The 26,027-nt window shown below is 39.6% G+C and overlaps 1 protein-coding gene across 1 annotated transcript in view; it reads left to right on the top strand.

Moving 5' to 3' along the window:
• Positions 1-3,975: 3,975 nt before the first annotated feature.
• LOC119172310 (WD repeat-containing protein 7-like) overlaps positions 3,976-26,027 on the top strand; it is a 60,925-nt gene continuing 38,873 nt past the window's right edge. The window contains exons 1-13 of the mRNA XM_075893162.1: positions 3,976-4,285; positions 6,584-6,690; positions 6,925-7,003; positions 8,805-8,973; positions 11,009-11,079; positions 13,126-13,245; positions 14,094-14,239; positions 14,843-14,933; positions 16,873-17,035; positions 20,377-20,459; positions 22,805-22,964; positions 23,469-23,689; positions 25,195-25,390. Of these exons, the coding sequence (XP_075749277.1) occupies positions 4,073-4,285; positions 6,584-6,690; positions 6,925-7,003; positions 8,805-8,973; positions 11,009-11,079; positions 13,126-13,245; positions 14,094-14,239; positions 14,843-14,933; positions 16,873-17,035; positions 20,377-20,459; positions 22,805-22,964; positions 23,469-23,689; positions 25,195-25,390 (1,819 nt within the window). The 5' untranslated portion in view covers positions 3,976-4,072. The remainder of the gene's footprint in view (positions 4,286-6,583; positions 6,691-6,924; positions 7,004-8,804; positions 8,974-11,008; positions 11,080-13,125; positions 13,246-14,093; positions 14,240-14,842; positions 14,934-16,872; positions 17,036-20,376; positions 20,460-22,804; positions 22,965-23,468; positions 23,690-25,194; positions 25,391-26,027) is intronic.

The raw sequence follows: 26,027 nt of genomic DNA, 5'->3' as shown, positions 1-26,027 counted from the left end.
TTTGCAGTGGGTGGGGGAAAGGAGCGGTAGCACCGTTGTGGTGTGGGTTAAGGGGAGGGTTAAACTGCTGGGATGGCTTGAGGGGGCAAGTGCCCCTTTTGTATTCCCCTGCAAATGCCTATGCTTGTGGGTTATTTTCGTGATTTTGTGGCCAGTGTGGGGTAGCAGCGTGGCAGTATCATTTTCTTGTAAGATATGTAGGATAATTTCCGGATTTTGCTCCTTGTCGATCAGCCAAAATGTAGATGATCCGCAAGGCATACCCAAGGGTTACGTTCTAAAAAAGTTCCGATAACTAAATTTTTCTTTGAACTAAGTGTAAACTGTCTTCATTCACATGTCACCAGCATAGGGCAGAGACGAAAGATATGTCACACATTCCTATGTTAGCATTGGTTTTTTTATGGATAATTTTTCACTCTCCATCATCTTTTATTTGTTCCCTGCGTGGAGGGACTAAATTTTTCCTCTGCAGTGAGTTCCACATAATTAAAGCGTTCTCTGGTGCCTTAGATGCCTCATCAAACACTTATTGTGACCGTCTGCGTCAACACGAGGCCTACGGAAAGTCATAACAAAATATAACTATGTCGCCTCATGATGTGTAGTCATCATAACATGTCTGCAATGTCAGAATTTCACATCGTCACATGACCTTGTTGCTTGGTCATTGGTGAGCTGAACATGGAGGCACGTGAGGTGATGGAAGTTTGCTATTTCTCCGAGCCCACAGGCAGTGCAAGATTCATGCTAGGTGCAGAAATTTTTTGAAGGCTGTGAGGTCAATACAAATAAGTAAGAAGAAAATGGCTTTTGATTCCAGTCACCTTAGGTGAACACAAGAGGAACCATGCGAGATACAACTAAAAAGTTAATATTGTTATTATTATTATTGTTGTTGTTGTTGTTGTTGTTGTTGTTACAGCCTAGTCCAGTCCAGCTAAATTAAGGTTTCTTCCATTTCTTCCATTAAGTACAAAAGAAACCTTTGAATTCAAAGCCCAACTTCATGTGCTAATTGTTGCAGATTACTCTTTCAGCCTACTTTTTTGCCCTCGATCTGGCAGTTATTTTTTACTTATTTATAATGCCAACCTGTCTGCCTTTCCAATGTTGTCCCAAGGGTTTATGTAGGCTAGTGCCTTAACACATGGCTGATTCTATTATCTCCTCATTCAATTAAAGCATCATTGCTTGCTTTAATTCTGTAGTTACCCTGAGCTGTTTTTATTTCTATTACTCCTTTCTATGGCATTTCCCTTTTGTCTCTCACATTTCACTTAATGCTTTGCTATGTTACATACACTGCCAGTGGTATACTTGCTGATCAGTGTGCGAGTTTGTTTTTCAAGTGTGAGTCAATACCCTTCGTATACAAATAATACCAAAACGCTGTGTTTTTCCCTCTGCTGTCTTAAATGTTCTTTAGTCTTTCTTTAAAACTAATCTTCAAATTGCTGAAGCTGCCACCACGTGTCTGCATGTAGTACAGAAAAAAGTGTAATATGTACTTTGTTATTGTTACATTGCACTGTCTTAGGTGTAGGAAAAAATGTAGGGTAATAAGACATTGTGTAGGATAAAGTAGGACAATTTCGATGGTGACGTAAGGTATTTAAAAAGAAAGGTTAGTAACACTGCTTCCCATTTAATTGTACAATGCTGCTCTTTAGAGACAAATGCATTCTGTCAAAATGGCCCAAGATGACTGCAGTCCTTCTCCCTCCCTCAAACAATTTCAAATTTCAATTTAATGCACACATGCATATGCCTACAAATTCACACATGAACATACATAGAGTATAGTTTAACTCTCCTCCACCCCCTAAAAAAGAAAAAAAAATATGGGTATGCTACTGTTTAAGGAAGCTTGTATTCTAGCACAGAAACATGTGCCGATCACCATTTTGATTATATATGGTGGCTTGTCTGATTGTTAATACGAACAGTGTTCATTACACATGCAAACATATACACACACACTCAAACCTCGATATAACGAACCCGTGTAGAATGTATTGCTGGTCATAACGAAGTGAGTGAAGAATGGCTCAATCATAAGTACAGTGCAACAAATATTTGTTTATAAAATATTTTGGGATGAACCAAAGTATTTTTGTGGCAGGTATGATAATGTTATAATGAGGTTTGAGTGTTATATATATTCATATGACATGCCATTCTAGATGGCTGCCTTCGTCAGTTAATGTTAGTACTTGATAGGTTTCTGTGTGGTCCAATTACTTCCAGTACAAGTAGTCATGGTTGCCACTGGTTTCCAGTTGGCTTGTAACTGGAACCAGCTGCTTCCATTGCTGTATCAAGTTGGTCTCCAACTGTAACCATATAGTTCCAGTTAATGCCAGTTGAAAACAGTTAATAACCAGTTGCATATTTTTGCTTGGTATGTGACTGTACAGTTGATTTATATGATGTGCTGCAGTTGCTGTCATATGCTACAGTGGTAGATGGTACACTGATGCCGATTACTGACTGTAATTTGTTTTTGTAGCCATCTCGCTTATGATAAATATTGCAGGTCAAAGTTATTCCTGCTGACTATGTATCAGAAAAGAGCATCGTTTTATTTTTCAGTCATTCAGAAGGTAAATATTAATTTATCATTTATTTGAGCTTTGCCAACAAGGAGCTAACATGGCAGTCTATGAATGTTAACAAACCTGCTACACCTAGGTGATGTATAGAACACCCAGGCATTTGAGCTTCATTAATTTCTTTGCAAATTAATGTATCTGTGTGTGACATCTGATCTAGGGATGGCCAAGATTTGGGTGCTTCTTGCTGCCATAGTAGTGGATTTGGAGGGTTGCTTCAACAGCTAGAACTGCATAAAGTCAACAAAGTCGATGCAGTTGTGTCCACAATTGATGAGCCTCTCTTTTCCTTAATTTCTTTCAACTACAGGCGTTGTGGGCATACGTGAAACCTGGTGAAATTGTAAGCTGGTTACTGTGCTGCCCCCTCACAGGAGTAGCAAGAGGAGCAGTAAAAAATGTGGGCAGTTTGCACAAGTAGTGTAACACTTGACTAGCAGTGAAGCCTGTGGCTGGCCTAACGATCTCACTTAGCTAGCTTCTAATTAAAATAAACCTATTTGCAAGGTCTTAATTAACAGTCTTTATTGGCAAAAACGCTCTTTGTTCCTGTCTGTTTTTCTCTCTGTTTATTCGTCCTCTCCTTTTCTTTTGTTTTCTTCAAAAGGTACACCTGCATTGCACATCTATCGTGTCAGCCTTAGTGGGTGTTCTGGCTAAAGTCTTTATTATTCAAGAGGACTGAATGCTAGATTCGTTGGCATTCCATAACTACTAATACTTGTAGACAAGGTGACACTTGCAGAGATAGCAAGTGTCACCCTTCGTGAAAAACAAAGTTGTTGTCCCAGCACAGAGATAGCACAGCTAGGGAAGTTGCTTAGGCTTTTTTATATTCACAAGCATAGCAACACGTGTGTCGCAAGGCCTTTGTTCGTATTGCACCAACTAGAGATAGATTATCTAACTTCCAATCTCTAATTTTTTACGTTATTTTTTGCTATTTCTATTTGCGCTTACTTGAATAAACTTTCAGTTGATATTCTGTGCTTGTGCATGTGCCTTCTGTGTCATGCGAGTTCGTTTTTCAAGTGTGAGTCAATGCTCTTCGAATACAAATACCAGTACGCTGTGTCTTTCCCTCTGCTGTCTTAAATGTTCTTTAGTCTTTCTTTAAAACTAATCTTCAAATTGCTGAAGCTGCCACCACGTGCAGTCTCTTTTTCAAGCAGTTTTTGTAGTTAAACTTTATTATCTGCCAAAAAACTTGGCAATAAAAAAAATGTACTGTCCTCATTTCTTGAATGCACCTCACCATGAGCAAACTGTCTTATTTATAGTCAATCCTAAGATGAAGAGGAGAATAAAGAGTGTGTGCCGGTCGAGTTGCTGTGTTGCACTGGCTAGGTGCAGCTTAGTTATCCGGTCATCTGAGATCGTGAAATGGAAAGCTTAAAGAGCTCCGCTTTAGAGCAAATAATCATTTTAAGGTCACCACAGAGGGTCAAGTGCTTTTTATGGCTTTGCAGTATCTTCTTGTCAGCCTGCAGAACACGGCCTCCACCACCATGATCACCTCGAGCCAGCTGGTGGTTCCCATGACGCTTTGGGGCAAGGTAGCCCCCACACATAATGTGTCATCTATCTTCATCACAAAGGATCAGAAGATAATCATCACAGGCTGCCACGATGGCCAAATATGCGTCTGGGACATTATGGATGGGCTGAAAGTAGGTCCTCTCCAGGCTCCATTGAAAATGTTGGCTCACTAAATTGGTTATTTTTTTCAATGACCATTTTTCCCAGGTTTATTAGAAAGTAATTGCTTAGTGCAAGACATGCCTTCATTTTAATGTTTCTCAAATGTTATTGTCAATAATTTATTCAGATTACATGTATTACACCAATGGTGATATGCATTCTAAAAATTACAGGAGCCCCATCAATTACACTGAAATATACTGTGACATATAAATTAGAAGCTCACATGTTTTGCCTGTATGTAAGATTTCAATGAATTACTGTGCTTGCTGCTATCGTATGCTATTGACTCACTTTCGCTGATATTTACATAATAACATTGATTCTATTGACTAACTTTTGCTGATATTTACATAAGAACATTGATAGCTGTTCTCAGTTTATTAGTGGGCCAGCTTTTTTCCCCTCTGGACCAAACTTGCAAATGTGCCATAAGCTCAGCTCAATGCATGATTACAAACAAAAAGAAAATAAAGGAAAAAATTATAAAATGCAAATTTTGGTGAACTCATGAGTGCATTAACAGTGCTCCATATCTCAAGCGTTAGCCAGTAGTGACGTGCTACTTGTAAAGGATAAAGGTTCACGGTGCCAAACCTGTTTGCGAGCCATTGTATGTTTTCATTCCTCTGAACCAGCACGAAATGGACCACTTTGACCCTGTGGGGGTTGAGGCTGGCGTGCTGCCATGGTGTGGGCTTTCTCGTCTATTTTCTGCAGTTCCCATGTCCCAACATGACTCTCCTCTCCTCCGTCCATCGTTCTGGAGAAATGGGAGTGACAGTGACCCCTCTCACCCGGTAGCAGATGCCGAATGTGCCACTGTGCGCGGAGTCTCTCGATCGGGACGTTTCACGCACGCGCGCGCATTGGGAGTGAGTGAGAATTTTTCTGGGACAACAGAGGATAGGCACGCATTTCTTTTCCATCCGTCGGCTCCTTTTGTTTGGGGCTCGTTCGAACTTTGCCAAGGGTGCCTTGCGCCCGCGACGAACGCTTACTTTTCGTTGCCCCCTTTCGAACGCTAGGACGAAGAGTGGTGCGGTGTCCTAAGCGCGTGTTCCCGTACCTCTCGAAGCCAACGCTAGCGAATTTTGCCCTCGCTCGAGCGATCGGGTCCTGTTGTCCCAGTGTCACCGTGAATAACTTTTGCCCACGGAGACGAGCTCGCGGCACCTTGCATAGCACTTCTCGCCCGTGGCGTGGTTAAGCCTATTTGCTTTCCCGCCGCCCCTGCTGCAATGAACACTGTAATGTGTTTTTGGTTGTTGCCGGCAATAAAGTGTTGTGGCCTGAGAAAGAAAGAAATACGGTGCTCTTGCCACGCTGCTCTTGGCATCATGGCTGTTCGAACGCGCATGTGCAGAAGCTACAGTTAACGTGTGCCCTGCGGCTCGCTAAAACCGAATCCACGCTAGTGGCCGTACTCCTTTGGAATGCATGTACACTACAAACCTTAAAAAAACTGAACCCGTATTTTTTTTTTTTTCGTTCTGCTGGATGCTATTTTTATTTTAAGGTGCCAACTTGGACGAGTTTATTGGTGTTTATTGCAGTGTCCATGCAAAGGAAAAGAAAGAAAAATAATAAGTCATTTGAAACAAGATAATGAACTACCTATGTACTGCTATGTCATTGAATTGGTGTGTTTGTGTTGGCCTCGCGGTCACTTTTTCTTAACGGACTTGGGAAAAGCGTGTTGCTAGCCAGCCAGATAACGGGTCGAGTGCAATCATATCTTCTTTAAACCAAAGCTTTTAATTGAATGACTGGGTTACAAGGATTACAAAGCAATGAATAAGCAAGTTGATGGGGCACTCGACACCTTAAAAAAGCGGTGTGAGTTCTTGGGCACACTAGGACGAACTGAGGCGTGAAGTCCTGATTCTTTTCGCACCCTGGCACAAGCAGGAGGAGTCTTGGTCTCGCATGCAGCGTCACCACGTACATGCGAGGGGTCACCTCTAAGTTCCCGGAATCGTTAGCGACTGAAAGCACCCTGATTTTCAAGAATGATGCCACATACAGCTTCAAACACACATTCACACACACACACACACACACACTCGCACGCACACACAAAGCTCCGAAACTGTTCAATAGGCAAAGTAGTCAGCACTCCGAACGCTGTGTGCTCTGCGTTCAGAACAGCGTTTGAACATGACGCTTGCTTGTTCAGCACCTTGTGCACTCACATATTTTTTGTTTCACTTTCTCTTTGTATTTTCATCATAACAAAGTACTCTTGGGTTGTATATGCTCTGCAGATTGTACCACGCAGCATGCTTTTTGGCCACACCGGCCGAGTTCGGTGCCTGACAAGCGCCTCTCCAACTGGGGATGGCTCTTTGTTGGTCAGCTCTTCTGAGACAGGGTATGTTTACACGTTCTTCAAAGCAAGCATGCTTTTTCAGACACACTCTTTTTATCTCTATAACGAATCAATAAAGCCCATATTTACAAGTTGCGTGCCTATTTTGCATGCATATTCTGCTTTAAATACATATGTGTATTACCAGTGAGTTGATGTTCCAATTGTTAGTTTTTCTCATCAAGTTTGCCTTGTGTTGACCTGCACGCTAGTAGTACGATACATGTCTATGTGCAGTGAAATGTGCTTGTGGGACTTGACGGATGGCAGGTGCTTGGAGTCCAGCATTCTTCCTTATGTTCATACACGTATGCAGGTAGAGTATGTTTTTTTCTTTTTTATGCAAGCGCATGAGTGATATTACTATAATGGAAGCCTGGCTGATAGTTACCAGATCACTAGGTATTTTTGTGCATCGAATTGATCCTGCTAGGTCATCAATGATGAGATGTTCCACTACGGCTGTCATTCAGTATCTCTTGGTAACATACTGGTTGCATTAATTCCTTGTGCACACAAGTTAGTATCTGCACATTTAGATCAAAATTTATTAGTGTCATGGCTACTAGGGGCATATTTGTGTGTCTAAAAGTTTACGAGAAGCTTTTGTATTTACTGTTCCTCTTTATAATATTATCAGCATTCCCACTTAAAATATGGATGCAGGATAATCAGAATGCTCAAGTAGAATGTTGATTTGTTTGGTCTTCAGTAAATTGCCATTATTTCTAAGTAAAACACTTTTTGAAATGACTTAGGACGTTTGAAATTTTCAACTGCAATGTAAAATAGGAATGGATTGTAGTGTACAAGTGTGTAGTCTACACGTGCCACAAAAGAGTACGGCCCCTAGCATGGGTTCGGTCATAGTGAGCAACAGGGCCGTGTTCACTGTTGCCTCGCTTGACGAACATCGCTGCACACGCGTGTTCTGACAGCCTAGGCGTTGAGCGCAGCGTGGCAAGTACGCACCTCAATGGTACACAGTACTGCTCTCAAACAAGTTGTAACATTTTGTTGCTTGTGGCAACACCAAAAACACAGTACAGCAGCACCCGCTGCAAAAGGCAGCAAGAAAGCAACAGGCTTATTCATGCCATGGGTCAAAGTACAACACGAATGATGCCACGAGCAGATCTCCATGGGCAAAAGGGTTCGTAATGACACGCCACTGAGGGAAATGGGCTCTCGCGACTATGCTGTGCGCTTTTAACTATCAGTGACCACCAGGCCCAATTGCTCAAGCGAGGGCAAACTCTGCTCACGTTGGTTTTAAGAGGCAGGATTTGGCGTAGTAGGACCACGCACGAACGCATTGCACTGCTTTTCGACCTAATATTCGGAAGAGGCAACGAAAGGTAAGCATTCGCCGCAGGCATAAGGCATTGTTGGCATGTCTGAACGAGCTCCAAGAACAAAGGCAGTTGACGAATGGAAAGGAAAGGCTTGCTCAATCTTCGATGCCCAGAGAGGAATTGACTCCTGTTACGCGCATGCGAAACATCTCGGGAGACTTGAGGGAGGCACCACAGTCAACACTGGCAGCCGGGTGAGAGGGGTAGCGTCACTCTGCCAGCACTGACAGACCGCACTGCATTGCTATGCAAATAGTGTAATACCAGAGCTGTGAACAGGTTTAAAATATGAAGCTGGGAACATGCATACTTCTTTTTTGCATCTTGTGGTTTTTCACAGTTGTGATTATATGTATGTGCGGACCTCATATTGCCGTTTCTCAAGCAATCAGTATTGTGGTAGTTGCAATTCTTACATATAAAATGTACGTTCTTGTCGTACATTCATTTGTTATTAGCATAAAATTGTGATGCATCTTCATTTGTTTATTCAGAACAAAAATTGTTTTTAAAAACTAATTATGAGATAGGTTACTTGCAGTGACCCAGCACTTGCCTGTTTTTATGCTTGACTTTGTAGGTTCCAGTCTTTATTAAACTGTAAGACATGTTTAAAATTAAACTGTCATGGAATTACTTTTTGACAATCTTTTGTATGAAAACTCGTTGGAATGCATAGTTGTCTTCTTGTCGCATTTTCTGAAATAAGAAAAACTTACTTCGTCATTTATAATGGATCACGCACTTTTGCACTCCTTCCAGTCCCACATGCTCTCTGGGAGTGAATGCTCTCACTTGTTCTGCAATGGCTACTATCCAGACATTGTCATTCTTGACACTATGACGTTGACTGTAGCATTCCAACTGGTGTCACGGGTCACCTCGGACTGGATCAGTGCTGCGCATGTTATTAGGTCGCCCAAGCTAAATGGTGAGTCACTGGTTCACTTTTGAATGTCAGTTGCAATGTATAGTCCCCCATTTAAATTTTCAATTGCAGGGACGCAGTTGTCTGATTTATACTTTCAACATGACATTACTCTCAGTCAGTGACGTATATGTGTCAAAAATTTCAGTGAGACACTCAATCATGGCTTTCGTCATTATACTTTGCATTTTAATGTGCTATGTTGGGTTAATATTCTCAGCCACTGGCTTTAGTGGTGGCATTTTGCATGAGAGACCATTAATGGCTGCTGAATTTGTTGGCATTATAGCCTTTACTGTTAGACAACTCAGAAAGCATGTTTCAATGACATGGAGGGGTCACAAGCCTGTAGTTTCTGCTAGGCTAGTTGTTCGCTGTTTTCTCACCATTTAAGTATCCAGACCATCATGTTTTGCACAGCTTCCCAGCTTATGCACTCATATGCATTAAATAAAAAGTTATTGTTCAATTAGTTTTCAGTTTTTAACGCGAGAGTTTAAAAAGCTCGTTTCACAGAAATTCCAGTATTGGCATGGGCATTGTTGGCTGTGAGCAAAAAATCTTGTGCGTGATTTAAATATTGAGAAAGATGAAACAAAATAAATTTTAAAAAATTGGGTTCGAGTGAGGATTGAATCCAGGTCGCTTGTGTGGCAAGCAGTTGTTCTACCGCACAGCCAAGTGCCTGCTTTGTTATACAGTTAGCATAACTTCCTTTGCTTGGGAAAATAGTAAATATAATGTTCATGTTTATATAGCACGCATCCTGTGTACAGGCTTCACATTGCAACATGTAATATTACAGTAATATTGTGTAGTACAAGTGTACATTGCCATCTAATGACAGAACATGCGATTACCATAATGACTTTGTGTTTTAAAATAGTCATTCCATTACTAAAGGCACACTCTTTACTGTGTTTATTCCTTTATAAGAGCATGTAATGGGTGCATAGCAAGTTCAAAAACATTTTGCACGCATAATTCCTCGTAGTTGAAGCATGCCACCCATGACACAGAATGCAGCCACATGGGAAAGCTTCACTGACACAGGCCACTTTTAACTTTATCAATTACATTGTAGGCACATACAATTTAAGCTTATCAATTAATACCAAACAATTAAAGTATGCACAACGTGGTTGAAGTACGCACTACGGACAAGATGTCGATATCGCGCTCAACTCCTAAAGGCAAAACTTGAGGGAGCCCCAATTTTTCACTACATTTTTTCTCCCATGTAAGATAGTTTTCGTACTTTGTAGGCATTTCTGCTACCACTGACAGGGCTGGAACGTCTCAAGGCAGTAGTATTGCTCAGTTGAAGTTATGTTGCATTAGTGCCAAGATAAAAATAGTACTAATGCTGTACATGGTGTGAAAAGTAGCTGCTTTTCATGTTCTTTACACTAGGCTTGCATTTCAGATGTGTGTTTGCTTCAGCCAAGCCAAAGTAAACTCGGTTTTTTTATCTTTGGATGCCTTCCAGTGGCATGTGTGCAAATTAGCTCATGAAAAGTGTAGTGTAGTGGCACCTATACGACAGACACTGGTTCTTGATAACCATGTTGGTCAGTTGAGGTGGCAGTGACACGTTAATGACTGGTGTGGGCTTCTGCATACCTGGCCTTAAATTATAATTGCTTCTTCAAAGCATTAAAGTAATCACTGAAAATGCGCCTCCTTGTGACAGGTGCATAGTTCCATCTCTGCAGCCATGTTCAGAATTCTCGAAAGCCTGAACTCACTGACGCGCGAGCTTTTGCCAGCATTTCTTTTATATTAGTGCCAATATTTTGTTACTTTAAACTTGTTTCCTTGAAACTCTTTTCTTTTCTGTAAGTACTGATCTCTAGGCTTTTTTTTTTTTTTTGCCCCTAAAGCTGCTTCAAATACTGCTTCTATAATTGATTGACATGGTAAAAAAATTCACTACAGTTCAGCTCTAAGCACTGATTATTTTCTGCTGTGGTTCAGTGTGTACAGCTTTCGAAGGTATTAATCTTGCCAAATTTATGTCGAATGCTTTGTTGTACAGATGACGTTGTCGTATCCGTTAGCGCTGGTGGTGTGGCCAAGGTCTGGACTCTGTCGCACGATGATTACAAGGTTTGTCTTATGACATGTATAAATTTCTTGAGAAATAGCCAAGGCTTCCTCAATTAGAAGAATCTGCTCTTCAAAACTCCGAGAATGTTATTTCTGTGGGCTCACGTTGTGTGCGCATGCTGATAAAGAATTGTAGGATGCAGATATTTTTTTTAGAATTTTAGCCAAATGTTTCTCTCTCACTGTTCAAAGCCTACCTTGTGGCACAGTATGTCTGGTATGAATATGGTACAAATACGGGGATAATGTAACAGTGTATGCCTTGGGCTTCCATCATGTTAGACTTTGTATTTTGTTGAAGTGGAAGTGCGAAGAAACATAATAAATTATCTGAGCCCAAAAATGTGTGTTTTCATGACATCAATGTTTGAAAATCAATATAGTATCTTGTTAAACTTTATTTTATTACATTTAGGTTAAAATATGTTCTAACTACTCCAAATGTGTTCTAAGCCGTATTGACCTAAAAATCTACACTTGTCACTACAACGGCAGACTTTATTGAAGCATGGAAAACTCTCTGTGCCATTTATTTGTGAGATACTGAAAATTTTACTTTCAGCACATTTGTTTTATCTTCAACTTTATTATAATATAAAACAGCAGAAGAGACCATAAAGATATTAGGAAAATTTTCATGCGCATTGTTTCTGCCTTGAACTCTCTTTTTTTTTTTAGGTGATGTGTCAACGGTAAATTTTTTGTTCCGCAGTTATAATAAAGACATTATGGTTTGCTTTTGCTTACATGTGAAATAAAAAGAAGATGACGATAGCTACCATATCGAAAATGGCGGGACACTGGAAAGATGGCTTTCTGCAAAAAATATCACAAATGGCAGCAACGCATATAGCAGCATGTGGCGTTCCACTGCAGTGCAACTTTTTGAATAAAGAATTACTACTGTGGAAAGAAAGTACGTAGTCCACAAGCCATGACTTTTGTTGGCAGGAGCAGACGAGCTCTGGGAAGTGCAGCCATGTCCTCAATGGAACATATGTAAGGTGGCCACTAACAAGAAATCTCATTAGAAATTAGATTAACACAAAAGAGAAAATGTACTTTTACAAAAATGCAACTTATTGCACAGTCATCGCCTAAGAACTTGTTCTGTATTTAATGAGTTCAAATGAGTAAAATGTATGGAAAAATGTACAGGTGTGTCTGTGGAGCTGGTGGACGAAAATGCATGAACGAACTGAAACATCAGTGCCACTAGAAGGAACTGAAATGTGATAGCTCACTTGTATTTTCACAGGCATGTTATGCATGAAAAGAAAAATCAAATACTATTCAGTATGCTTTGTACATGTCGTTCAGTTTTGTGGCACAATGCAAGGTGGAACTTCGTGCAGTTAGTTTTTTTTATTTATAATATTGAATTTTGCTACAATTTGTTTGTCAAGGGTGCTGCTAAAGACGATTACTGAGATACCCAGCTATCAGGGGCAATGAAGTAATGTATTGTTGTTCATGCTTTATTTCAATTGTTATTTAATTGCTGTATTGAAGCAGAAATGACAGACCATTGCAGTTGTCATCTTTAGCGAACTAAATGTTTTTTGTGTACGGCTCGATGTATGTTTTTTTGGCATAAAATTGTTCATTTATAAATTGATGGGCTCAACAAAATAAAATTCTGAGGCAGCTTGCATGTTCTGGCCAGCTACTTTGGCTTGATACAGCCACTTTTGACAAGCTAATGTATTGATTTTTGGGATCAAACTGATGGCTCAGTCGCATGTTATCTGCTGTGCAATGTATATGTACTATTTAAGATTGTTCATGCACCACATATTAGCATAGCAAACAGTCTCCATTAAAGTTGTCACTATACTTCTTACACACCTTGTGAATCTATTTGCGACACCCTTTATTGCATTAGCAATGATACAGACGCTCCACCCTTCAAACGCTACCGTCAACTAATTTTTTTTTATTTTTTTGGTAGAATTTAAAATCTATATTTACAGCGAGCAACAATATGTAACGAAAGTGACGTTGGTTTTGACGTCGTTACAAATGAAGCACATTTTTTTACTGCAGTCTCCGAGTCCATTGTACGAAAGCGAGTCCAAGATTCTCAAGTGCCTGCGCACCTTGTGGCTAGCGTGCTGTGCCTACAACCAGCGCACCATACTTGTGGTGACTGCCAACTCTTGGCAGGTGATAGAACAGTTTTCCTGCTTTGAATTTCCAATGTGCGATGTACACACTACTGCAGCAGAACTTGGCGTGCACTGAAACTATTGCAGTATCTATTTTGACCATACTATGGTGCACTAGAGTTTACTTTTTTGTTCGTTTGTTTAGTACCTTTATCACCATTGCAGAAGTTTGACGGTACATTTAGTAAAAACATAAAGCAAATACAAATACACAGCATTGTATAAAGCCTGTCATTTGACGTAATACTGCTGTTCTGGTGGGAGAACGTTCCACTTCTCTGTTGTATGAGGAAATAATGTGACCGGCACCCTCTATCGCCCAGAACTTATTTTAACCTGTCCAAGAAAAATTTTTCAGGCACAAACAACAGCTCACTATCAGTGATTTCCGTATTTGTCCATTTACAATGCAGACTTCACTTGAACAACAATATTCTAGGAACCACCGGCATTGTGCATCTGAATATGAAACGATGCTTGTGACAGAATTTCTCTATAAGACAGTCATCAAAGTGAATAGGTAATGCTTTCGCCACCATCCTATTTACTGTTGTTGCAGAGTTCTTTGGTTAATGTGGAATACAAGATGCCCATTACTCTATAAAAAAAAGATGTGCCATAGCCCACAGGCAGCAGTGAAGTACTTTTTAAAGGGCTAACAATGAATGTGTGGCAAGTAATGAAAAGAAGGAAAGTGACATCGGTTTTGTTTTTTGTTTGTTTGTTTTCTTGGTGGGGGGGGAGTATTACTGGAGCTTCATTCATGCAACATTATTCTTGTTGAAAACTCTCTTCTACATCAACCATAGTTTAATGACTCACAATTTTCTTGATTACCTTTGTCAGGTCTATGATGCGTATGACTTTGCGTTGCTTTGCTCAACGGACAGCCTGCCAGACCAGCATTGGATGGGAGGGGACTTCATCTCTGCTGATCGTGTGTGCGTTTGGAGTGATAAAGGTCGTGGTTATCTCTATCAGCTTCCAGCCAAGTGAGTTTTGCTTAGTTGTATGTGCAGTGATTCTACTGATACATTTGTCAAAATAGCCTAAAGCAGAAGTCTGGGCATATCACTTGTACCAGTGTTATTCTGCAAGTCACAGTACAGTGCTAATCTAACAGTCGGGCGTATTGCTTGCTTTAAGAAAAAAACATTTTTTGACAGTTTTGATAAACTAGCTTTCAATGACAACAATTGATAAAAATAAACTTGCGTTTAGAAGAGGTATTGTAAATCAGAAAAAAAATCAAGAAATGCCAAGTGGGAATGCTGTCACTCAACGTGGCCATGACGACTTGAATATTGACCACATCTGTTCAGCTCTTGTTGATTTGGCACGGCAGGGTAGAGAGATAACCAAGCCAAAATGACCTCACTACAAGAAAATAACTAGAAATCCCAGACATCACACTGTTGTACCAGCACAAGGGTATTGATGAAATTACAAAGCAGAATATTGACCTTAAGTTTGTCACGTAATGATCGGCCTGTTACTACAAAATTAATTCCAGCCTAGTTCTTATAAAAAGTCTGATAAACTGTTTCTGTTCGTACCTAACATTGATGCATCACGTATTTCTTGTGCTGCTACAGTGCCATTGTTGAAAGCAGGGACTTTCGCACTGGGCCCAACCCTGAAGATGACGCTTTCCTCTTCTGTGTTCTTGCTGTTCCCAATGATAAGGCAAGTTTCAGTCATGGTCAGACCATTGCAGTAAACAACTGTAAAAAAATGGAGGACACCTCAGCTTCATTTTCATGAGTGAATGGTGATAGCCTAATTGGGCCGTATGTGTATTGCCTTCTGGAAAAGATTTTTCGTTCACAACCGACGATGCCCATACCGATAGCAACACTGATGCCGACACTGGAATTATTGTGACATGAGCTCTTCAACTCTGTTTCATTAATATAGCCCTTGCAGCAAGAAATAGGTTCTGTTACAACATTTGTGCAGCATGAAAGCTCGAGACACTTGTTTTCATATGAATGTCTGTATATCGAACATGGGAAGAACGAATTATTCCAATGATCAAGTACTAAAACTAAAACATTTCTTTACTAGCACGTAACAGCCATATCGCAATGCTGAATACTGCAAAGGTTTGATTATGGCGGTTCCAACTTTGCTATTATAGTGTCGACTGTACAAAAAAAATGGCAAAATTTTCTAGATGTCTATGAGAACATATCTGTCTATGAGAACATATCTGAGGAGTTGTTGCTAAATAGGGGAGTGGCTTTTGATGCATGTTTTTGTACTGTTTGTTTACATTACTGTAGGATTGATATATAGGATGTTTCAGCTAACTTGCACCTTGTATATATAAAAACAAACACATGCACTATGCATATTAAATTGGCCCAGCATTTTCTATCCTGAGTCGTGTGTCAGAATATTTTTTCCAATCTGTGAAGTAGGGTAACTTTTTAATAAACAAAGCTAGAAAAATCTTGCGTTATAGCACTTGTTCTGAAAGGATTGAATGTTCCATTCTTGCATTATTCGCTGCCAATCCAATAATCTGGGTGATTAAACAAAAATTGTGAAATTAACCTTATAAAGTTTAATAAAAAATATTTTATAGGGAAGTTGTAACAGTTGTTCAGTGTCTCATTATTTCATCTATGCTGAGATAGCTGCCCTGTTTGTTTTCCTCGTTTTCTCTAGAGTGTATGAAATAAAAAAATATGCTTGGTGCAAGTTCGTTATAATACTGTTTGTGTATGCGCGTGTCTATAGACACATGCACACACATTGTGCAGATTTTCTTATTTTTTTTATGAGTACCTTACAAAGCTCTTGGGGAGGGAAAGTGTAAGGTAGCAGCACTATAAATACATACTATGAGCCAATAATACACTTTAACAAAGACATTTGTTAGTGCCGAAGCAAAATCTACCTACTACAGATGTTGCATTGTGACAAAACCAATTTTTATGTTGATCTACCTTGAATGCTCTCTCCTAGAATTGGTGAGTTGGTCTCTGAACAAGGGAAAGGTTTTAATAGAGCGACATTTTTAGTAATGAGGTATTGTGGTAAGGAGGATCTACTGTGCTTAGTAACTGATGAGTCAAAAAGCTGCACACGCCATGCAATGCTGTGCTCATAAGCTGGCCATTGTTATGGGGATGCTTGCTGTTTGTTGTTTTTACGATTGCCGTTTCCAATCCGCCTATATATGGGTCGCTTTCAACTCCTGACAAAACTTGCGAATGTGTCCTGTATCCAGCTAGAATAACACGTGATTGGAAGCATACAAGAAATTAATGAAAAGTTACAAAATTCCTGCTTAATATAACTTGAGCAATGCTCCCGCACACGTACATAAGTCAGCAGGGCGGTGCAACATGCTGAAAAAAATGCTTACTGTACCAAACCAGTTTGTGAACTGGTCCAGTGTTGCAAATTAAATTTTGAGCCGTCGTATATATTTTTTAATCATAACTGAACCAGAGGGAAATGTAGCACGTTGGACCTAAATCAAACCTCTTTATTTCTCTTGTTCGATGCCCTACAACAGTGTTTAGTCACCTTATGCAGCAAGAAGGCATAAGCGCGCTTGCACATTGCATAGGTAGTTTAAATGCAGTTTAATAGTTTTCACGTCCCATTACAGAGGCTCATGTGCCGTCCTGCCATGGGGTACTTCTTGAGCACACGGGGTGGCTTTCAAAAAACGCTCCTCAGAGGAGACTCTAATGGATCTATTGTAGTATGGAACATTGTGGATGGAGCCACTTGTGATGTGACTCGCATACGCCAAAATAGAAATGTAATTCGTAAGTATTTTCATGCCCTCCCTTTAGTGTACCTTTGTGTGTTGTGTATATCTATGAGTCATGATTTTGACAGTTGGTGTAAACATTTGCCTCACTGCTCATGAGAATGTCATCAGATGGCTTTTGTTGAACTGGACGACATGTCATCCTTTTTTTTTTGGTTAACAAATGCCAGCAATCTAGAATGTCTCATGTCCCCAAAACATAGATCGAAAGGTATTGCATTCCCTGTGGAGCTTGAAACATATCTTGTAACGGCAGCCAGTGCATTTTAATCAAGGTTAAGGTAGGTGTAGTGATCTGGTTGTCGGCGAGTGTCACCAATGACCAGTTAGTTGCCAAGGCAAAAGGTGTGCACTAAAAATCATTACTCCCTGCGTGCACTTAAGCTCAATTTCCTGGGAGCTCCCACTGAATCGTAAAGATCTCTATCAAAATTAACGCAAGCTTAATTTCTTGCATGCCATGGTAGCCACATTACAGGAAAATTTTTTTTAATAACTGCGATGCTAGACATGCTGGCTCTTTCTAGCTCGATACAGTTTCACAACAGCTGTGTCTGTTATTTCACATTTGCTTTGCACATATATGTTGTACTGTGGAATCTATATTATACATTTCCCAATCATGTGACCGCACACATTTTACAAGTCGGCTTGGTTTTCGCAAATGCCCCTCATACCAATAATGTAGTCTAATTCAGAGCCCTTCAACAACTGTGAAGATAGAAGACAAGAAAGCTGTGACAATGGGGTGTCTGGTATAGTGAATGTATATATTATCATATTATCATACCGTATGCATATATTATCATTACTGAATATATTGAGCGAATAGGTGACAGAAACTAAAAAAAGGTCCCTTTAATTGTTTCTTTAGTACATGATGCACGTTATCTCATCAATGGCATCTCAAAATCAAATTTTGTAGTACATAAGAAACCCCACCCACTGTTTCCTAAGTACAAAAATAGCGTGACATTCGTTCGTTGTGCATGTGGCCTTGTGCTTGAGGCAAAAGTCTTCTTTATGTTTACTTCTAAACATGGTCATTTTTTACGCATAAATGCTGGATTCGTCGAGCTAATCTGTTTGCTGAAACTTGTTGCTTACGAGTCTGCCTGACCCATACGTGGCTTTGCTGTAAAAACCTTGATTATACCTTTCATGTGTGAATTATGATACTGTCTGCAAATTTGTTGAATCCACACATTATTTCCAGGCTTTCCCCATTGCATAATGCATATTATCTCATCAGTGGTGTCTCGAAATAAAATCTTGTAGTACATATAAAACATCACTGTTTCAAAAGTGAATATGATGTTGTCTGCAAATGTATAAAATCCACACATTGCATTACATATATGCTTTCAATATTATATTTAGGTGAATAAAGGGAGGTTAAATGTTGTCATAATGAGCGAGTAATCAATTATTTACTGTAGGGTTGTCAATCATGTTCTATTTTTGCATATTGCATAATAAAATCCTAGGGTGAAAATGTGTGAACAATTTGTTTCTAGTTGCATTCATTTTGAGCAAAGAACAATACTTTTCACAATGCTCCTGGAAAATGCCCCATCATATGACTTGTTGAACATTGTAGTACCTTCACTTTGGTGAAGGCACTACAGTCATACCTATGCTGTGCATTGAAGTTATGCAAAGGCATGTTGTCAGTGCGGGAGGTTCAATTCATTCTATGCACAGTGTATCTTGCCCTTTCTTCGCCACTCGAAAAAATTTGGTTGGAAATGTTTCATCCACACATGTGAAAACTGTGACTGAGGAGGTTGTGTGATGCAGGATGTGGGATGGGCCTGTACAAACTCTGCTAATATGCTCTGTCACGATTTGACACCCTGATGCAATGTATTTACTGAATACTGTGGCCAATGTATTTATTGTTTCATTTCTATCCTGGCGTACAAGCATTATTCAAACATGTTTTGTTAGACAAACGGTGTACTTTGACTTTTTTTTTTGAATGTATGGATTCCCACGGACCTCCTCTAATTTAAAGCTTGCTTCTAATTTTTTAAACAACAAAGTCAATTATTCTTGCTGTAGTGCAGGCATGTGGTGCTGGCTTATTTAAGATGTGTGTATCATTGTTTTGGGCAATTCTGCACTGCACTACACATATTCTTAGTTTTTTATCATACGATGATCTAGTATGATCCCCGCGTAGTATAATTGGGATACCGCTATACCAGCTGATTCAGAAGTTTTGAATGTAATTATGTTGATTGGCCACCCTGTGGCAAAAGTGGTTTAATGATTCAAAAGGATTGACTATACTGTGGTGCACGTGAGTAGAATCCTTGTTCTCTCTAAAATTTGCAAGCAACAGGGCTTCGAGTGTAGTACAGTGAACAAAACTGATACAGAGGCAGAGAATATAATTCATTTCAGCATTTATTTTCTCCTAAATAAATGCAATGGAATATTTATTAAATAATTATTTTGCTCAATCGAGGTTAGTCGCGAGACGCTGTTCAACTACACACTGCAGGTGCATATTTTTTATATGCCACTGCTGGTCCCTGTGAACCAGTTTTGCAGTAGAGGTTTATTTGAAAGTGTGAAGAGGTGTACATACCATGCTTTGGGTGCCATTGTTTTTAGCAGTGATTTCATGACTTTTTTTTTTTAGTGGTACAGTGTGGTTCATTGTTAAATAGAAGACATAATTGTAAATAATATACAGATCTATATTTTCTCCACTGCCAGCGTAAAATTGCCTGGTTTTATGCCAGACGTGACTCTGGTGATGGTTATATCTTTCTGCTCATTTGTGCAGTGTGCTGATGTGACTTCAGCTAGCACTTAGTCCAACTCTAGACCAACACTGTAGGTGTTCTAAACTACTAGAGTGTCAACAAAGTGAGGACCTCTCTATATCTCCCAAATATAGTTTCTCATCAAGCAAGAATTGAAATGTCTTTCTGAACTTCAGTTCTGTGTGTGAAGAGCACATCAGTGCAATAGCAAACTATTGTGCAGTTAATTATTCAAGGGAAAATTTAATTATTGTAGTAACTAAATTGTAATTGATTAACAAGATTAACCACACCTGATACCTCTATTTCATTTTATTAAGAATCCAACTAGTGCCAAGTGCTTTCAGTGTTTTTCATCCTTGAATGTTCCAGGCCAAGCGTTGCGTGCATATATTAGCAGGTCTTTAGAGTGGGCTTCACTGTACAACTGCGTAGCAGTGCCATAATCGGAGCTTTGACGTGGCGCTTGTTAGGAGCACTCTTATCACTAACAGGTCACAATTTGGCTATCTTCTCATGCCTTTTTTATTTTTATTTATTATTATTATTTTTGTTGCAGAAATGAACCCTTTTCTGAGCCTAGCTTTGCAGGATGCTTGGAATGAAATGAAGCCTCCGCCTCCTGGCATTCTGGACAAAATGGTTAGTCGCTTTCACATTGTCTGTTTGCTACTTATTCTGCACGCATGCATCATTGCAGTCACAGCGACATGCCTGTGAACATTAGGGCCTCGCTTCGTGCAAATCAGTTTCAAATAACTTACAAAGCTCAAATGCGCTTGAGGTGCTGCCCTGGAATTTTAAAAGAGCATGAGAGAAGTTGAAAAAGAAAAGCCAGCTATTTTGTGCATTTTATGCAAGTAGTATACAGTTAAACCCCTGTATAAGAGGTGCACTCTGGGCAGCGATTTTCGTCTTTTATATGTGAGATGTCTCTTACAAGCACAGTACCTCGCATGCATTTTCTTATCAACCCGCATTTTACTGTAAGCACACTGGTGCCTCTCATACCCATTCATCTATTAAATTAATGTCTCTTATAAAAAGGTTCGACTGTATTTAATGTTGGGCATTGTAGTATTTGAAGGGTAGGTCTGGTATCATCACTTTTTGCTTTGCTCTTACATGAAACACAAGTGGTTTGATTTGTGAGCTAGAAGATACACCATATAAAAACGAGAAAGGTGTTGCTGTGTGCATTTCTTATAGCTTGACCTTACAAAGCCAGACATCAATTTACACTGTGAAAAACTTAACACAATTTCTTCGCTTTCAAGCAATGAAGAGCACATTCACATATTTGAAAAAAGTGTTTTTGCGCTATAGACATAGCCGCATCTTCATTCACCCTGTACCAATAAGAATGCAAGAAAGAAATATATGTTGTTAAGGGGTGTGGCTCCAGCATGGAAAATCATTGTGAAAGTGAGATATGTCGTGCAAGCAAGTACATTTTGTGGTGATGCATCCATAGGAAAAACAAAGCAATTGAGAAACTAGCATTCATGCATTCATTATTTGTTGGTAAAGCTAGATTTTTTTTATTTGTCATACTGTTAACCCTCACTTGAGGGTCGTCACAGGGAGGGTGAAGAATCGAGTTGCACAAAATTAAATATTTGAAAAATCGTAAGATGAACTCTGTGACATATAGCATAATTATCTGAGAAACACAGCTACATGCTTTTTCACTCAATATATTTACAACATGATCTCTATGACCAATAAAACATTTCTAAGGAAACACATACACGAACACTGATAACTATACATTCTCAACAAAATGCCTATCATATAAGTTATAACCGGTTCTCATATGTATAGCAGGATAAAATGTGTGCATTTTAACAATGTTGTTCATTTGGGTACACTCACTTGTATTGTAATTGGCCGCTACTCACAGATTGAAACACAACATCGGCACTTTTAGAATAACAACTTGTGTGCATAACTGCTTGGGACAGGTGCATAATGTTGTTGCAAATCTGGCTGCTAAATGAAATGTTGGCTTCGATATGAGCGTTCGATTTTGAATTTTGGCAATACGCCCATACTACAAACAGTGGAAATGAATAAGTATGTGTATCACTTAGCTATAAGTTGTTGCATTTCAATCTTTAAGCACTACAAAATGATGGCATTGTTGCATGGGCAAGGGCCTCACAGAGTAATTTTGAGCAACAACAAAAAAAGATTCATAATGGTGTTTGGGATGGCTGCAAATATTTACGCTAGCACAAGTGTGAGCATGCTGCCATGCACCATGTGATCCGGGAATAATTCTAGACCACCTTATGATGGCAGCAAACCTACAATGAGAAAAAATATGTACATTATGCAAAATTTTGTTCATAAATTTTTAGAAGCAGCTGCATCTCAAAGCTGGTGCGATATTTTAGACAGGATACCATGGTAGTAAATGTACTGCTTCTTTGACAGATATGTGCGGAAGTTACTCAAATAGGTAACGTAGGGTGACTAGGGTAAAAAAAAAAAATGTGGTTTCGGTACCTCTGTGTTGCCCTTAGCTTTCAGAAAATACAACACTTAAGTACCTGTGATATTCGAAATTATTTTTCGAAGATTTTTTTTCCATCTACATTGTCGGGAAAGTAGAATGTGTAGCAACAAGTTTTCATTTCACATAGGGCACTGTGAGAAGTGTCAGACTTTGACATTACTTTAGCTGTCATGAAATTTCTAACTCTGAAAGCTACACTTGCAATCATTAAGACTGCTGAGAATACTATTAATAATACTATTTGCACTTTAATGATGAGAACAAAGCATAAATAAAAATAATAATGATAATTTGTTTTACCATATGAATGGGTCCTCTTGTCTTCTGCACGAGAACGTTTTTCAGATCACTAGCTCAATGCCTATTTGTCCCAATTTTAGAACTAACTCCGCAAACTTACACAGATGCCTGCAGTGCTTGTTTGTTTTCATACACTCTTACAAGCATTGTTGCTTGCTTATCCCAGGAGCTGCCTAAAGAAATCCATGAGTCGAGGCTTTCGGCCAGTGTCTATTTACCCCTGCAAGGACGCTTGGTAGTTGGCAGGGAAGACGGCAGCATCATTGTCGTGTCAGTCACCCAGGCTGTTATGCTGCAGATTCTCTATGGGAAACAACACCACGACGGTAAGAGCGTGGCACATGGCGAATGCACCATTCTCGTCACGATCAGTGTACAAAAAAAGCACGAGAAAGTGCACCACACAAGTGCTGTCTAACAACTGAAAGTTTAATGGAAGGAACATGTAATGAGTATGTTCCAACTAGCCCAATTTGCTACTTTACTTGAATTCAACTTTGACATTTGTGTAAGAGAATCTGTGCCCTAAAGCAGAAAAAGAATTGAACTACAAGAAGGCAGCATGTGTATTCAAATGAACTCGTGCAGCTGGTCTGACATTCAAACCATTATGCAAAAGTTGCACAATCACAGACACATAAGCAACGGAAGGTACACCTTTTATAGCTGAATTTTCTTTCGCTGGAAAGCAAGGCCTTCGTACATGTGAGCTCAGCATTACAAGGAGATTGTGGCACTGCAAAATGAGAAATAACAATGATAATTTCAAAGTGCTGCATATAAAAGCAGTGCCTTCGTAACTTGTTTTCTGTGTTAACCTGTACTCACAGATCAGCCACAGCTACTAGTGCTGAGCGGCCACGTCGGCCGAGTAACATGTTTGCTGTATCCGAACCACGTGCATTCGCGTTACGATTCTGGTATCCTGGTATCGGGTGGCGTGGACTTCTCGGTATGCGTGTGGGACCTGTACAGGGGCACGCTGCTCCACCGATTCTGTGATCACGCAGGCGAAGTCTTGCAGCTTCTTGTGCCTCCAAACGAATGCAATGTGAGTGCCCTGGCTGCTGTTTTTTTTTTTAATTGGTGTATCAAAATGTTACAGATTCCCAGAGCTGCTGTGTTTGCTTTAGCTATACTGCGCTGCTTGTGTCTAACGTTACGGACAAGGACGACATGAAAATAATTCATGCACATGGCAGTAACGCTCAACAGACCACCATGTTGTAGTGTCCAAATTCAAAGCTACTGAATAAATATTAAATTAAGCGATCAGATCTTAAGTAGTGGAGATTGGCTGATATTTTTCAAGTTGTAAAATCTGAATTGGATAAAATTGATGTACTTACACAGCTCTGAGTATATGACAAATATGGCAACTAAATGTTAAACAATGTAAAAATTAACCATAAGTTGCAATAATGTATTCTATTTATTTGCTTAATGAAACAGTTTAAGTACTAAAGTTTGCGTAATTAAAGCATCCTTACTCGGATGAAAGTTACAGGGCTGTTTTACTTAATTTTTTCCCAGATTATTTCTTCAGTGGTGTCTTCCATAGCATTGCTTTGCTCTGTGACAGTTATTTTCACATAGTAAGAACAGTGAAGAATGCAACAGTCAAACTGGTAAAGGTTGAGGTCTTCTTGGGCACACCTGTGCCCACGAAAATGAAATGCTCACGCTACTGAGACAGCGGTGAGTGTGGTCATTGGTTGACTTTATTCAAGAGGTGGGCGAATATTAGGGCGCTTTGAATGTCGAACGAATATTAGAGTATTTGAATTCATTTCTACACTAATTTAGATAACTTGAAATGAATGAGCATATGCATATTGAAGCTCAAATAATCCTTCGTAAAGGTGGATTCGCTGTAGCATGTTGCTGGTATGCCGTGAAATTACCCATCCAGAGTAAACACTCGCTGCCACGAAGCCATACTTCAAGGTTGAATAGACATGTTACCTTCACTTCAATTATTTATGTTTTAAGTTTAAAAGTGTGTAATAAGAGCTTATATACTCTGGTAATTTTTTGATGTAGCATATTTTACCAAATATAGCTTGCACACTACTGCTATGCAAATCCTTGTACTATTTAGTTTTTTCAGTTTACTAAAATTGAAGCTACAATCACACGCCAATCTTTAAAAAGTTTATTTGGGTCATAACAAAAATGCTTGTTTTCCTTTACAATGTGGGATACCTACTATATATTTGATCTATTCGACTCAAAATTGTTCTACCAAATACTATTCGGTTTGAATTCATTTTGAACATGAAACTTGCTGTTCGCCCATCCCTAGCTTAATCTTGTCTGGGAGTGAAAAGCACGGTGATCTGTAAATGCATCATGCGGAACATGAAATCAAGAACACACATGCGATGTACGCATAGCAATTGTGCATGTTACAAAAGAAGCATCTCCTAATTATAGTCCAGCATTTCACAGAGTTAAGTTTGGTCAATTAAAAAAACTTCTACACTTGAAGAAGGTGTTTTTATAGGTGTAAAAGTTTTTGTAAGTTCATATTTGATAAACATGTTCTACTTTCAGCCACGAGTGCTTCAAAGCATCTGCAGTGTGGCCAGTGACCACTCGGTAGCGCTGCTGAACCTAAAGGAACGCAAACGCATTTTTCTGGCCTCTCGGCACCTCTTCCCTCTCACTGTGGTCAAGTGGCGACCCTCACATGACTACATGGTGGTCGGCCTCTTGGACGGCTCTGTTCACGTCTGGCAGATGGAGACAGGTGAGAGCGTTGAGGCTGTGCGCAGCCACACGGGTCAGGGTGCAGCTCGGGAGTACGTAGCTGAACGAGAATTATTAGAAACAATGCCTGAATGTGTGCTCATTGGCGTGCAGCCACAATGAGCTGCCAACCCAAAGGATGGAACTGGACGTGGCATAAAACAATGGGGTTTCACAGTATTGCAGTGCATCTTGTCATTTTCTTGTAGTCGACTTCTTTGCATCTCTGACAACTGTGTAGCATTATAAAGAAAACTGCTAAGTGAAGAAAACAATGATAGGTGTTTTTTCCAAATATGTATATTTAACTTTGTGATAAAACAGTGGCCCTTAATGTTTCCGTTGTTATAGAAAACCATTACCCTTTCCCAGATTGTTCTGAAGTTCCTCCTCTTTCTATTCCAACCAATGAAAGGGGAGCAGCGAGAGCTTACAGGATGCCTAATACTACCTGTGTCAAAGTGCTGGCATATCTGGCGAGGAAGGGTTGGGCTTTCATGTTAACACTGGAATACCAGTATACTCCATATGGAAATATGGGCATACTAAGTTACTAACCTTTGTTCCCACATACAGCCCTTTGCACAAACTTACTCGTTAGAGGCTACAGAGTGGGCACCTGATAAGTCCAAGGGAAA

The sequence above is a fragment of the Rhipicephalus microplus genome, chromosome 4 (assembly GCF_043290135.1).
Source record: "Rhipicephalus microplus isolate Deutch F79 chromosome 4, USDA_Rmic, whole genome shotgun sequence".
NCBI lineage: Eukaryota > Metazoa > Arthropoda > Arachnida > Ixodida > Ixodidae > Rhipicephalus > Rhipicephalus microplus.
Note: the sequence above shows the minus strand (reverse complement) of the source record. Positions and strands in the feature narration are given on the sequence as shown.